This window comes from Hemicordylus capensis, chromosome 5 (genome assembly GCF_027244095.1).
Source record: "Hemicordylus capensis ecotype Gifberg chromosome 5, rHemCap1.1.pri, whole genome shotgun sequence".
In the NCBI taxonomy this organism is placed as follows: Eukaryota; Metazoa; Chordata; class Lepidosauria; order Squamata; family Cordylidae; genus Hemicordylus; species Hemicordylus capensis.
Genome location: NC_069661.1, coordinates 257,727,537 through 257,740,819, shown reverse-complemented (window position 1 = coordinate 257,740,819; position 13,283 = coordinate 257,727,537). Strand labels below are relative to the sequence as shown.

Here is a 13,283-nt window from a genome sequence, read left to right as displayed (position 1 = left end):
CTTCCTTCCCAGCTCTCCAGGGTCTTTTGACTGCAAGGAAGCTCTAACTGGGCAAAGAGCCACCTTTTTAAAGTGACGATTCTCTTTATTTAGCAGGGGGAGAATAACTGGCCCTATTCCCCCTCAGCACAGTACTGCCAGTGACTGTTGCTGGTCTCGATCATGTTTTTTTTAAAAAAAGATTGTGAGCCCATTGGGAACAGGAACCCATCTTATTTATTTATTTCTCTATGTAAACCACTTTGGAACCTTTTCTTGAAAAGCGGTATATAAATATTTATTGTCATCGTTGTTATTCAGGACTTTAGCCAAATTATTACAAGCTTCTAACTAAGACTCTTATTGCGATTGCTAGCCAAATTATTGAATTGCCTAACCAAACTTTCTTTTAGCCTTCTGTAACTCCCCATATTTACCCTTAATAAAGTCTTGAAACTAGACCTTTGTCTCCTCATCCTTTCCAAATGCACCAGAACGACTAAATTGATAGTGTGTCCACACTGCACCCCCAGTCCAAGCTATTTTCCCCACTTTAGCCCAAAGGCATAACTGGAGTGCCTAGCCAATCGCTCTGGGGCAGTTCTGGAAATGGGGAGGGGGCTTTGATGGTGTGGACTTGTGGGTTGCTCAGGCCCCTTCGGGAGGGCTTGAGGAGCTGGTTATTGTGGGAACTGTGGTGGCTGGTGAAGGGAAGGTGCAGAAGGGAGGCACCGTCCCTGGAGTTGGAGGGTGAGGTGTCCTTTCAGAAGCCAACTGCTGCTGTTCCTACAAATGGCCCCCTCTCCCATCAAAACCAGAATCTTCTCCAGTGACACTTTATGGGTGGGGCTACTGAGCATGGTGGGGCACCCTGGTCTCTCTCCTCTGGGGCTGGTGACTTGAGGCTTATTGGCAGCTTAGCATTTGTGTGTGTGCATGGACTTCAGGCAAGAGGCATCTGCTTCCCCCTCAAAGACTGAACTCACAGGAAACCCTGAAGAATGACAACACCAGCAACTCACTCAAACAAGATTCCCAGAGGTTCTCCCTAAAAGGTAAAGGGAGGTAGAACACAGGGACAGGGATTGACCAAGGATGGGGGTCAGAAATTAGGCACTCTCTCTGATGCAGAAGTGCAGACATGTTTCAGACTGCCCGTAGCTGCCTTGTACTGAGTCAGATCCTTGGCACACCTAACTCAAGACTGTCTGCACTGACTGGCAGCAGCAACTCATCATGGTTCCAGGCAGGGTATTTTCCCCAGTCCTACCTGGAGATGGGACTTGGGGATTTCTGTTTGGAAAGCATCTGGTCTGCAGTGCACCTGAGCTCAACCGTGGTCCATCTTTGCCTCCGTGGCTGTGTCTCCAGAGCCCCATGGGGCATGGCTGGGCCCCAGTCATGGGATCAGGGCATTAGCATCTGCCAGTCCCACTGAATGATGGATGCTCTTGTGGGTTGAAAGGCATCCATTTCCTCCTTCCTCGTTCTCTGCATTTGGCAGCCAGCCATTATGTGCTGAGAGAAAGCTGGACAGCAGCTTGTTATTCTTCCTCCTCTGTCCTTCCTTGATGCTTCACCTCTTGTCAGAAGGTAGCAGTGTGCTGCTTTGTGGGCTCCTAAAGCTCCCAGGTTTCGCTTTCCTTGCTACTAATTACACTGTCTTGCATTTACTTGCATAGCTCTTTCCTGAAGTGATCAAAGCAATTGATACGGGTCTCTCCTGTCCTTCCATAAACCTTGTACCTGCCGTAAGCCAGGGCTGGAAATCTTTTATGACCCTGGAGGGTTCCCAGCAGGGCTTGCAGCTCCCTCCCATGACACCCTCTGCAGGGATGTGGAATCCTTTTCAGACTAGGGAACAAGTCCGTAGCAGAGCGAAGTGGCTGCTGCAGTGGGAAATTCATGGGATCTGGTTTTTGCTGACCAGAAAGTGGTTGAGCTGGAGGTTGGGGTGGTATAACTCCTTTGTCATCAGTTGGTGGGGTTTATTCTGACTGCTCCAAATAGCCTCTGCAGTGTGTTTTCTGGACTACGAGATTTACGGGTAAAGTGCTGCAAAGTGTGATGGAATAGTGCAACGGTTTAAAACTGAGACTAAGGCATAATTCAGTGCTTTTTTGTAGACTCGTGGTAATTCATATTTTCCTTCCATTGCAACGTGTTTTCAAGGCAGGACTGTCCATATTCCCCTTGAAACACATTTATCTTTTACCGAGGTCAGTAAAAGGAGTACCCAGAATGTTGGGGGGCAATATGCTAAATCATTGTAAACCGCTTAGAGAGCTTCCAGCTATAGAGCGGTATAGAAATGTAAGTGCTATTGCTATTGCTATCTGCCCCTCCTCCTGCTCCATTTGGGCCAATGGAGTGGGGTGGGGTGACATGATTTTTTTAAAAACTTATTTATTTATTTATTATTTTATTTTATTTTATTTTATTTTATTTTATTTTATTTTATTTATATACTGCCCCTCCAAAATGGCTCGGGGCGGTTTCTTCTGCTCAGCAGGGATATATTTCTCTGCAATTAGTATATTCTGCCACACAGAAGCATGCAGTTTAACTTGTTTTCTGGACACCTCTCATGGAGTTTTCAGTGTCAAGAACTGCAAGACTTCCAGCCCTGGCTTACGGCAGGTACAAGGTTTATGGAAGGACAGGAGAGACCCGTATCAATTGCTTTGATCACTTCAGGAAAGAGCTATGCAAGTAAATGCAAGACAGTGTAATTAGTAGCAAGGAAAGCGAAACCTGGGAGCTTTAGGAGCCCACAAAGCAGCACACTGCTACCTTCTGACAAGAGGTGAAGCATCAAGGAAGGACAGAGGAGGAAGAATAACAAGCTGCTGTCCAGCTTTCTCTCAGCACATAATGGCTGGCTGCCAAATGCAGAGAACGAGGAAGGAGGAAATGGATGCCTTTCAACCCACAAGAGCATCCATCATTCAGTGGGACTGGCAGATGCTAATGCCCTGATCCCATGACTGGGACCCAGCCATGCCCCATGGGGCTCTGGAGACACAGCCACGGAGGCAAAGATGGACCACGGTTGAGCTCAGGTGCACTGCAGACCAGATGCTTTCCGAACAGAAATCCCCAAGTCCCATCTCCAGGTAGGACTGGGGAAAATACCCTGCCTGGAACCATGATGAGTTGCTGCTGCCAGTCAGTGCAGACAGTCTTGAGCTAGGTGTGCCAAGGATCTGACTCAGTACAAGGCAGCTTCGGGCAGTCTGAAACATGTCTGCACTGTTACATCAGGGAGAGTGCCTAATTTCTGACCCACATCCTTGGTCAATCCCTGTCCCTGTGTTCTACCTCCCTTTACCTTTTAGGGAGAACTTCCGGGAATCTTGTTTGAGTGAGTTGCTGGTGTTGTCATTCTTCAGGGTTTCCTGCGAGTTCAGTCTTTGAGGGGGAAGCAGATGCCTCTTGCCTGAAGTCCATGCACACACACAAATGCTAAGCTGCCAATAAGCCTCAAGTCACCAGCCCCAGAGGAGAGAGACCAGGGTGCCCCACCATGCTCAGTAGCCCTACCCATAAAGTGTCACTGGAGAAGATTCTGGTTTTGATGGGAGAGGGGGCCATTTGTAGGAACAGCAGGAGTTGGCTTCTGAAAAGACACCTCACCCTCCAGCTCCAGGGACTGTGCCTCCCTTCTGCACCTTCCCTTCACCAGCCACCACAGTTCCCACAATAACCAGCTCCTCAAGCCCCCCCGCAGGGGCCTGAGCAACCCACAAGTCCACACCATCAAAGCCCCCTCCCCATTTCCAGAACTGCCCCAGAGCGATTGGCTAGGCACTCCAGTTATGCCTTTGGGCTAAAGTGGGGAAAATAGCTTGGACTGGGGGTGCAGTGTGGACACACTATCAATTTAGTCATTCTGGTGCATTTGGAAAGGATGAGGAGACAAAGGTCTAGTTTCAAGACTTTATTAAGGGTAAATATGGGGAGTTACAGAAGGCTAAAAGAAATTTTGGTTAGGCAATTCAATAATTTGGTTAGCGTTTGGATTAACAGTCTTTGTTAGAGGCTTTGGCTAAAGTCCTGAATAACAACAGCAACAACAACAACAACAATATTTATATACCGCTTTTCAACAGAAGGTTCCAAAGCGGTTTACATAGAGAAGTAAATAAATAAGATGGGTCCCTGTCCCCAAACGGCTCACAATCTAAAAAGAAACATGATAGACACCAGCAACAGTCACTGGAGGTACTGTGCTGGGGGTGGATAGGGCCATTTACCCTCCTCCCAGAAAATAAAGAGAATCACCACATTACAAAGGTGCCTCTTTGCCCAGTTAGAGCCTCCTTGCAGTCAAAAGAGCCTAGAGAGCTGGGAAGGAAGCAGAAAGGCAGGTGAGTAAGAGCACGCCCTCAACTCCTGCCTGTGGCTTCCAGCAGCATCTGGTGGGCCACTGTGAGAATCAGGATGCTGGACTAGATGGGCCTTGGGCCTGATCTAGCAGGGCTGTTCTTATGTTCTTATGTTCTTAAGAGGGCTTAAGGAGAGGTGAGAAGTTCGTATTACTGAACCTTCCTAGGTACGTAGGTTGCACGATGGCCAGGCAAAAATGCCTCCTTGGTGTAAAGTGTGGGATGAAGCAGGGATGAAGATCGTGGGGCTGCAACCACAGCTCACATATGTGAGAATCTGTAGGCTAGTGGGATTTAGGCAGAGTCCCACTGGATTCCAAACAGAATCCAAGGCCATTGTGGCCTGGCTGAGATATTTATATTCAGAAATGTGCCCTGAGGCCATTATTGAAGCAATGCCAATCAGGCAGTTTTTTGTTCCCCAGAGGGTAAGGAGTTCCATGTAAAATAACAGGGTCCATTGCTAAATTGACTTAGTCACTTTCAGTTGGGTCCTTCTAGACCAGGGATTCTCAGCGTTGGGTCCCCATATGTTCTTGGACTTCAACTCCCATAGGAACATAGGAAACTGCCATATACTGAGTCAGACCATTGGTCTATAGATAGATAGATAGATAGATAAATCTTTATTGTCATTGTCCTGTGCAGAACAATGAGATTGAAATGAATCTACAGCCACTACTACAGGACCTAACAAGAATAATCTAAACATATACCCATACGCCCCCCTCCCATCAACCCACTAAAAACCCACTAAAAAACTCTAAAAACTAAATACAAAAAAACCCCTCAGAAGCTGTGTTTTGCTGTGTTCAAAGCTGAGACCGCTTTTGGGTAGAAACTACTTCTCAAGCGGCTGGTCCTGGTCTTTATGACCCTATACTTCCTTCTCGAAGGCAGAAGCTGAAAGAGATCGTTTCCAGGGTGATTGGGATCCTGCGCTATCTCCACAGCTTTATTATCTTTATTATCTATTATCTATCTAGCTCAATATTGTCTTCACAGACTGGCAGCAGCTTCTTCAAGGTTGCAGGCAGGAATCTCTCTCAGCCCTATCTTGGAGATGCTGCCAGGGAGGGAACTTGAAACCTTCTGCTCTTCCCAGAGCGGCTTCATCCCCTGAGGGGAATATCTTGCAGTGCTCACACATTAAGTCTCCCATTCATATGCAACCAGGGCAGATCCTGCTTAGCTAAGGGGACAAGTCATGCTTGCTACCACAAGACCAGCTCTCTTCTCCTCTCCTCTCCTCTCCTCTCCTCTCCCATAATCCCCAGCCCCAGTGGCCTTTGGTTGGGGATTATGGGAGCTGAAATCCAAGAACATCTGGGGACCCAGCACTGAGAATTCCTGTTGGGAGGCAAGATGGCGATATTAAAGGGATCGAGGTGGATGGACAAGAACTTAAAATTGCATGATATGCTGATGATACACTACTGTTTCTTGCAAATCCGCTGGAATCCGTTCCTAAACTTATGGAATTGTTAGGCCAATTAATTGGTGCAAATCTGAGACTATGTCCATATGGAAATTATCTCTTTCTAGTAGGGAAATAGCTTGGCTCTTTTGACCTGGAAAACAGACTCTATGAAATACCTGAACAGACTCTCTGAAATACCTAGGAATTCTGATTACTAAGCCACCTAATCTGGTAGCCAAGACTAATTTAGATAAAATACTTAGATTAGGATTGATCTCCTTCGCTGGGCTGAGCTCCCTCTGAGTTTGTGGGGCAAGATAAATGTGATAAAGATTAATGTTAAGCCCAGATGTATTTATACTTTAAGAGGACTTCCACTGCTTATTCCCCAAAGATACTTCAGAGAAATTGGCAGAGCAGTGAGGAGGTTTCTCTGGGGAAACAGCTGGCCTCAGATTGCTTACACCAAACTCCAACTAGCTGCCAGCACAGGGGGCTTCAACCCGGGAAGCTTAGATTGGACCATAACAAGTTTTTAATTGCACAAACTAAACATTGGCGATCCAGCACAGAAATCTCCCGCTCCCCCTAAGAGTGAGAACTGGGTGCATGACCTGCTCAAGTTAGTGGCACATGAAAAATGGGCCCTCTTCAAATGATATAAACCGGACAAATGGTCAGAAATTTAGGACAACTCTCATTCTTAGAATGAAAACCCTTTTGATTTATCCACCTCTATGGGTGCAACGGTGGGTCTCTCCTTCTCTTCTTCCCTCCCTCCCCTTCTCCCTCTTTCTGTTTCGCTCCATCTCTCCTTTCTTTTCCCAGCTCGCTCCAGCCAGCACAGCATGCAAAGGCTGCCTTGGGGAGGGAATGTTGGGCAGTTGTGGGGGGCGGGGAGGGAAGGGGGAAATGGAGAAAGATGCATGTAAAATACGAAATGTCAAAAACAAAACATTTTAGAAGAAGAAGAGGAAAAAGAATGAGGAAGCAGGAATGGGTCAGCCGCCTCTCAGCGCAGGGGGAAATCCCTGCAGAGACTCATTCAGCCCAAGGACCAGGAGATAATCCCATCCATCACTGAGCATGTAAATTAAACTAACCGCCTGTAATTTTCCAAATCCCCCCTGGATCCCGAGCAGTAATGTACTGGAGGGGCGGGGTATAAATATTTTATAAATAATAAATAAATAAATCCCTTTAAAAAAAATTGGTGTTACAATGGCTACTTTCCAGTCCTCTGGTCGAGAGGTTTCTGTTGGGATAGGTTTCAGATTTTTGCAAGGAGATGAGCAATTTCACGTTTGAGTTCTTTAATAATTTTTCTGGGGTGGATCCCTCAGCCCCTCTGCCCGGCCTAAGCCCCGTGTGAAGTTCCCCCCTGGTCCTCCTCCCTCCCCTTACCTCTCCTCCATGCCTTTAATAGACAGCAGGCAGTCCCTTCTTCAGGAGCTTTGGCTGGCCTCCTCTCTCTTCTTAAAAACGCTGTAGGAGAACCCCAGAGGTGGAGCCGAGATTGCTGTGGGTGACGCTGTGGGTGACGCTTCCTGTCAGGGCTTCTCCGCCCAGGTCTTGCAGGGAGGACCCTTTTGGGCAGGGGAAGAAGAAGACAACCACACGCCCAACTGGAAGTGTTCACACTTGGCCCGGGCAGGGAGATGTTGCCTTGCTGTCAACAGACAGTGTAGTTCCACAGGATCGGGAGTGGCTCTCGCGAGACCTCCAGGCGATGCCCAGCGGTCAGGAGCTCTCTAAGGGAGGACTGGCCAGTGACGAGGGGCCAGTCCAAGAGGAGGGCTCAGCATGGAAGGAGCCCTGGGATTCTGACGGAGCCTTGAGGGTAGCAACATGGAACAAGCCCTGCCTGGAAGCCTGACAGCTCCACCGGCTGAAAGCTCGGAGGCCACCTCCACCTCCTTTGGCAGTGGAAGGCGGGTGGCTGTACCGAGAGCCTGGCAAACCTAAATGTGTCTTGGCAGGCTTCCCCCTGGTCTGGAAACCCTTGTATTTTTTCAGCCTCTCCCGTTGACCTGTCATGTTTGATTTGGGGGTGTGAACTTTCTTGGGGCTTCCTTTTGTGCTTGTTTTGGCCAGGGTTGGAGCGGTGAAAGGCAACGAAGGCTGCACCCACCCAGCCCATGGAGGGCAGAGAAAGGCCCCCTTTGTCTTTGCTGGAGGCTGCGGCAGCAGCAGCTACAAGGACAGAGGCTCCTGCTCCTCTTCCTCGGTGCGTCTGGCTGCTCTCTGCCTGTCCCAAAGACTGAGGGAGGGGAAGCTGGAGAGGCAGGGAGGGTGTTTAATCCGTCCATGCTGCCCCTGCGTCCTCACTCTCAGTCCTTTGAACAGGCAGAGGGTGGGAGGTGGCAGGGAGGGAGCAGGGGAGGATTGCAGCAGCGGGCACCTGGCGAGGAAAAATGACTGGGGGGCAACAGCGGTGGAAGTGGCAGGTCTGGGTGGGGAGAGGCAGCTGTAGGTGGGGGCAGCTCCTGGGGCCCAGCCAGTCCTCTGCTTCCACCAACCCGCCACTTGAGGCACCTGCTTCACCTCGCCACATTAGAGAGGCGGCTCCGTCCACTGAAGCTGATATCCATTGATAGACCTTCCCTCGATGGCAGGAAGCTCTGGTCTCAGCCTCAGCTCCAGCCCTGCTGTCCTTGGCCGTGCTAGAGGCTTGTCAAGCAGGGTCTCCCTGCACCAAGCCGAGCATGCTGGGTAGAGAGAGGGAAGCCTGGGGAAAGCCTCCCTCCTCCCCCCCCCACACCCCCAGGCCTTCATGTCTCTAGTGCTGGGCAGGCAGTTAACCCTCTCCCCTCCTTCATGGGGCTAATTACCTTGCCATGGGGGTGGGTCCATAGCTCAGCTGTAGTGCTGCTGCTCTGTCTGGGCTCCCTGCAAACAGCCAAACAGTTATTATTGTTGTTGTTGTTGTTATATTTATATCCCGCTCTTCCTCCAAGGAGCCCAGAGCGATGTACTACATACTTAAGTTTCTCTTTCACAACAACCCTGTGAAGTAGGCTAGGCTGAGAGAGAAGTGACTGGCCCAGAGTCCCCCAGCTAGTATCATGGCTGAATGGAGATTTGAACTCGGGTCTCCCCGGTCCTATTCCAGCACTCTAACCACTACACTAATTCCCTTGGCATGGGTGTGGGTCCATAGCTCAGCAGTAGTGCAGCTGCTCTGCATGAAGAAGGGACCAGGTTCACTCCCTGGCAGCATCTCCAGGAAGGGCTGGGAGAGACTCCTGGTGGAGAAGTTGCTGCCAGTCAGTGCAGACAATGTGGAGCTAGGGAGACCGGGGTCTGGCCAGCCCATCAACAGAGCCAGACCCCTGGGGTTTCCCAGAGCAGCCCTTGCAGAGGCCAACCTGCACAAATACTGTAACAGCCGGGAAAGCATCCTTCTCCGTCTCCTCCCCCTCCTCCTCCACGACTGCCATCCAGTCATTGTTCAATAAAGGAGCCAGACCCCCAGCTGTCCCTTCTGGCTAGCAACGCAAGGGCCTTCTTCTGGGCTCCTTGCCAACAGCCATTCTTGACCCCCAGCTGTGCAGAAAGAGGAGCCAAGAGGCGGGGCCTTCCTGGCCCCCTGGTGTGCTTTGTGGGGAGTTGGAGGGCTGGGCTGGGCTGCTGCAGCATCAGCTCCCTCCTTATAAGCCTGCGAGGAGAGCCCCTGTCTTGCACAGCCTGCCCGAGGAAGGTCTTCTGCACCAGACCAGCCATCTAGCAGGAGACAGACAGAAGTACAGGTGAGGCCGGCAGGTGTCCCTCCTTGCAACCCCCAGGGTGCCCTTGTGCTGATGGGGGCAGGCAACCAGGCCAAAACCCCAGTTGAAAGAGGGGGCCCCACTGATACCAGCTGGCCTGGTGTGCACTTGGGAGGGAAGAGCAAGCCATCGAGGTCAGGGTGGAGGTTGCCCCCTCCCATGCCAGCATGACCCCCTGGGGGCAGGACTCAAAGGCAGAGGAAAGTTCCCAGACCCAGTGGGGGCCTAGCTTGGGCCAGAGGGGCAGAGGAAATGCTCATGAAGGAGTCATCTGAGCATATGCAGAGTGTGTTTCCTTCTGAACGTAGGGCCCTTCCTAGTGTAGCCAAGGGAAACAGCATGGGGACCCTGAAGGTCCAAATCTGACTGCAGCTTGTCTGTCATCGTCCACGGGCCAGGCCAGAAATCCTTGCCACCCACCTGTTTGTCAAAAAGGTGGGCTTTTTGCTGAAGAGCTTCAGCATTTCCAGAAGTTTTTCCATCTCTAGCTGGGCTGAATATGGTTCATCTGTTGTTTCCCCAGGAGAACAAGAAGATGGGACAGTCGGTCTACCTTGGACTCTGCCTGCTGGGCTGCCTCCTCTTTAAGCCTTTGGTGGAAGGTAGGTTCCAGCACAGACTACCAGTTTTTAAAGAGGAGTTTCTCTAGGGCTTCCACCCAGCTACAGAGATGGTTCTGAACAGATTCACGGTACTCACTGCAGCTATGAGCCTTGTACATGACACAGAATTGAAGAGACCACAAGATCAGGAATAGGGTCTGAGAAACCTCCAGCCCTGGTCCAGGAGATATGTGCGCTCCCAATATTGTATCATCTGTCAGCTATAACCACATTTGGACATTCTGGGGGCCAGAAGTTTACTTCACCCCAATGATAGCAGACCAAGCGTGTGTGAGAAGAGCAAGCCCATTAAAGTGTATCTTCCAAAGGAAGCAAGGTTTACTGGGCAAGGTACACACTTGGATAGAAAAGCCTGCCTCCCTGAGCTTTCTGTCTTCATGGTGCAGAGTAGGGAGGAAAAGAAATTCCAGTGCCAGAAGCCTCCGAGCCGAGCTGGGCAAGCTGGAGTGTTTGGTTGCTCATGAAAATTTAGATCTAGTGGGCATAACAGAAACATGGTGGAACAGTGAGAACCAGTGGGACACGGCTATTCCTGTATAACAGTGTCTATGGAAAGGACGGCTGGTGGTGTGTGTGTGTATTTGGGGGGCAGATTAGGAATGGACTGGAGTATCACTGTGTGGCTATTCTCACAACCAACAAAAATCGGGCTAGCAGAGGCTAGCCCGATTTTTGTTGGTTGTCAGAACCACCGGGCTCGCCGCCGAGCCCAGTGGTTCTGGAGCAGCTAACCCGCTCGAGAACCCCTGGCAAAAATCAGGTGTGGGGAGCGAGCGCTCCTGCAAACCTGCCTTTTGCGATTGGGAGTAGCCGCGGCGCGCCTTTGCGCCATGTCTACTTAAGTGTAAACCCCCGGCCGGGAGGCTTAAAAGCAGCCTCCCGGCTCGGGAGTCTCCCCAGTATGCCCTACGCGCTCCTGCAGGGCATACTGGGGCTTGCGGGGGCCATGCGGCCCTTGCTCCCACCACCCCCTGCCGGCTCTGTCACGGAGCTGGCCATCGTGTGGCTGGCCAATCCGGCCGCCCAGGGCTCCCTGCCTGCTCGTGAGCCGGGGGAGCGGGCTTAGCCCACTCTTCCTGCTCACCAGACAAAACCGGGTCTCACTGATCGTGAGACCCAGTCCTGTATGTCAAAGAAGGGATAGATTTCAACAGGCTAGAAAACTAAGGAAGATCAGAGTCCTCCATAGAAACTCTGTTGGTGACAATGTGAGGCCTGAAAGGAAGTGTGGCACTAGGGATGTACTATCGCTCCAGGCTATGTTTAGTAGGGTTGTGGGTTTTGTTTTTTTTCCTCTTTTGTTTTTGGCCTGAAGCCGAAACACCCCCATTTTGTTCTTTGTTCGAAGTCAGCCAGTCCAAAACACACCAATTTTGTTCTTTGTTCTAAATTTTAAAATCCAACCCCAAACGTTTTGGATTTTAAAAAATGGCCCGGGGCAAAACTAGTGAGTAGGGGTGGTAGTGCCCAATGGGTGGAAGCTTCCAGAATTATTTCAAAGGAATTTGGCGGAGGGCTGATTTTTAAAGTTTGAATGGATTTTACATGTCTTTAAGGTTCCCCATAGGGAATGATGGAAGTTTCAGCAGCCCCCTAACTGCACTTGGGGGGCACCAGGGTGGCCCAGAGCGAGTGCTGGTGTAGAGCACATAGGGTGCCAAACACCCCCATGGGTTGCTAACCCACTGGGTACTGGGTTCTTTTGTTTCTGAGGTGTTTCGTGTGTAGATTCTCTTTTAGCATATGAGAGTGGATTCATCAAAATCTCATATGCTGCCAGAAAATCTACACTCAGAATACTTCAAAGTAGGGATGTGCGAACCGGTTCGGATCCAAACCAGTTCGGATCCGAACCGGTTCCGGCTCGGCGGTTCGGATCCGAACCAAACCGGGGGTGGTTCGGTTAGAACCGGTTCAGACCGGTTTGGATCAGTTCGGACACCTGAAAATTGGTTGGTTGGTAGCTGGAATAATGGACTGGTTCTAGCCCCATTATATCCTATGAGAAAAAAATAAAAATAATTTTCAAAAATTCATTAAAAAATCGTACAAGTGTCCAATTGCTTTGGGGTTTGGGTGACAGGTACCCCTGGGTGCCAGCTACCATCCTACCAATTTTCAGGTGTCTGAACCGACCCAAACTGGTCCGAACCGGTTTCGGATCCGAACCGAACCAGGGGGTGGTTCGGACAAAACCAAAACCGAACCACTCCCTCCTGGTTCGGACCCGGTTCGGATCCGAACCGAACCGGGCGAACCGGTTTTGTGCACATCCCTACTTCAAAGAACCCAGCACCTCATGGGTTAGCAACCCATGGAGGTGGTTGGCACCCTATGTGCACCACACCACCACTCACTCCGGGCCACCCCAGTGCCCCCCAGGTAGAGTTATGTGGCTGCTGAAACCTCCATTATTCCCTATGGGGGGAAATTTTAAAGATACGTAAACCTCAAAAATTCTTAAGGAATCAGCTCTTTGCCCTATTTGGAATCTGGGTGCACCACCCCTTGGGGGCACTGCCACCCAACCCACTGTTTTGCCCCTGAAGCCCCACATAAACAAGTTGAAAGAGTGAAGAGAATGATGAACAACAATGACACTTAATTTTTTTGGCGCAGTTATTTGAGAATTTTGCAGTGGGTGGGAGCCTGTCCCTGTGGGACTAGCACAGCAGCACAACCCATTTGTGGATTCAATCAATCTTTCAATAAAAACACTCCCTCCCCATGGAACAGTGACCACAGGTCATTTGAGATAGCAAGATAAACCAATGAGCCAGCGTGGTGTAGTGGTTAGAGTGCTGGACTAGGACCGGGGAGATTCAAGTTCAAATCCTCATTCAGCCATGATACTAGCTGGGTGACTCTGGGCCATTCACTTCTCTCAGCCTAACCTACTTCACAGGGATGTTGTGAGGAGAAACCTAAGAATGTAGTACGCCTCTCTGGGCTCCTTGTAAAAAGAGCAGGATATAAAATGTAAAAAAATAAAATAAAACTGCCTTGGTACTATGGAACAGCTTCAAATGTTTATTTAACTGAACTGGAGTGAGCCATAGCCCAAACAAATCAGCCTACAGTTCAGAATTGTTGAGATTTATCATCA

At 50.1% G+C, this 13,283-nt stretch overlaps 2 protein-coding genes across 2 annotated transcripts in view; one reads left to right on the top strand and one right to left on the bottom strand.

Moving 5' to 3' along the window:
- Positions 1-7,220, bottom strand: part of LOC128326279 (lithostathine-1-beta-like) — a 31,537-nt gene extending 24,317 nt beyond the window's left edge. The window contains exon 1 of the mRNA XM_053252837.1: positions 7,192-7,220. Coding sequence (XP_053108812.1) covers positions 7,192-7,202 — 11 coding nt within the window. The 5' untranslated portion in view covers positions 7,203-7,220. The remainder of the gene's footprint in view (positions 1-7,191) is intronic.
- Positions 1-13,283, top strand: part of LOC128326280 (C-type lectin BfL-2-like) — a 28,314-nt gene that overhangs the window by 486 nt on the left and 14,545 nt on the right. The window contains exon 2 of the mRNA XM_053252838.1: positions 10,078-10,156. Within this exon, the coding sequence (XP_053108813.1) occupies positions 10,090-10,156 (67 nt within the window). The 5' untranslated portion in view covers positions 10,078-10,089. The remainder of the gene's footprint in view (positions 1-10,077; positions 10,157-13,283) is intronic.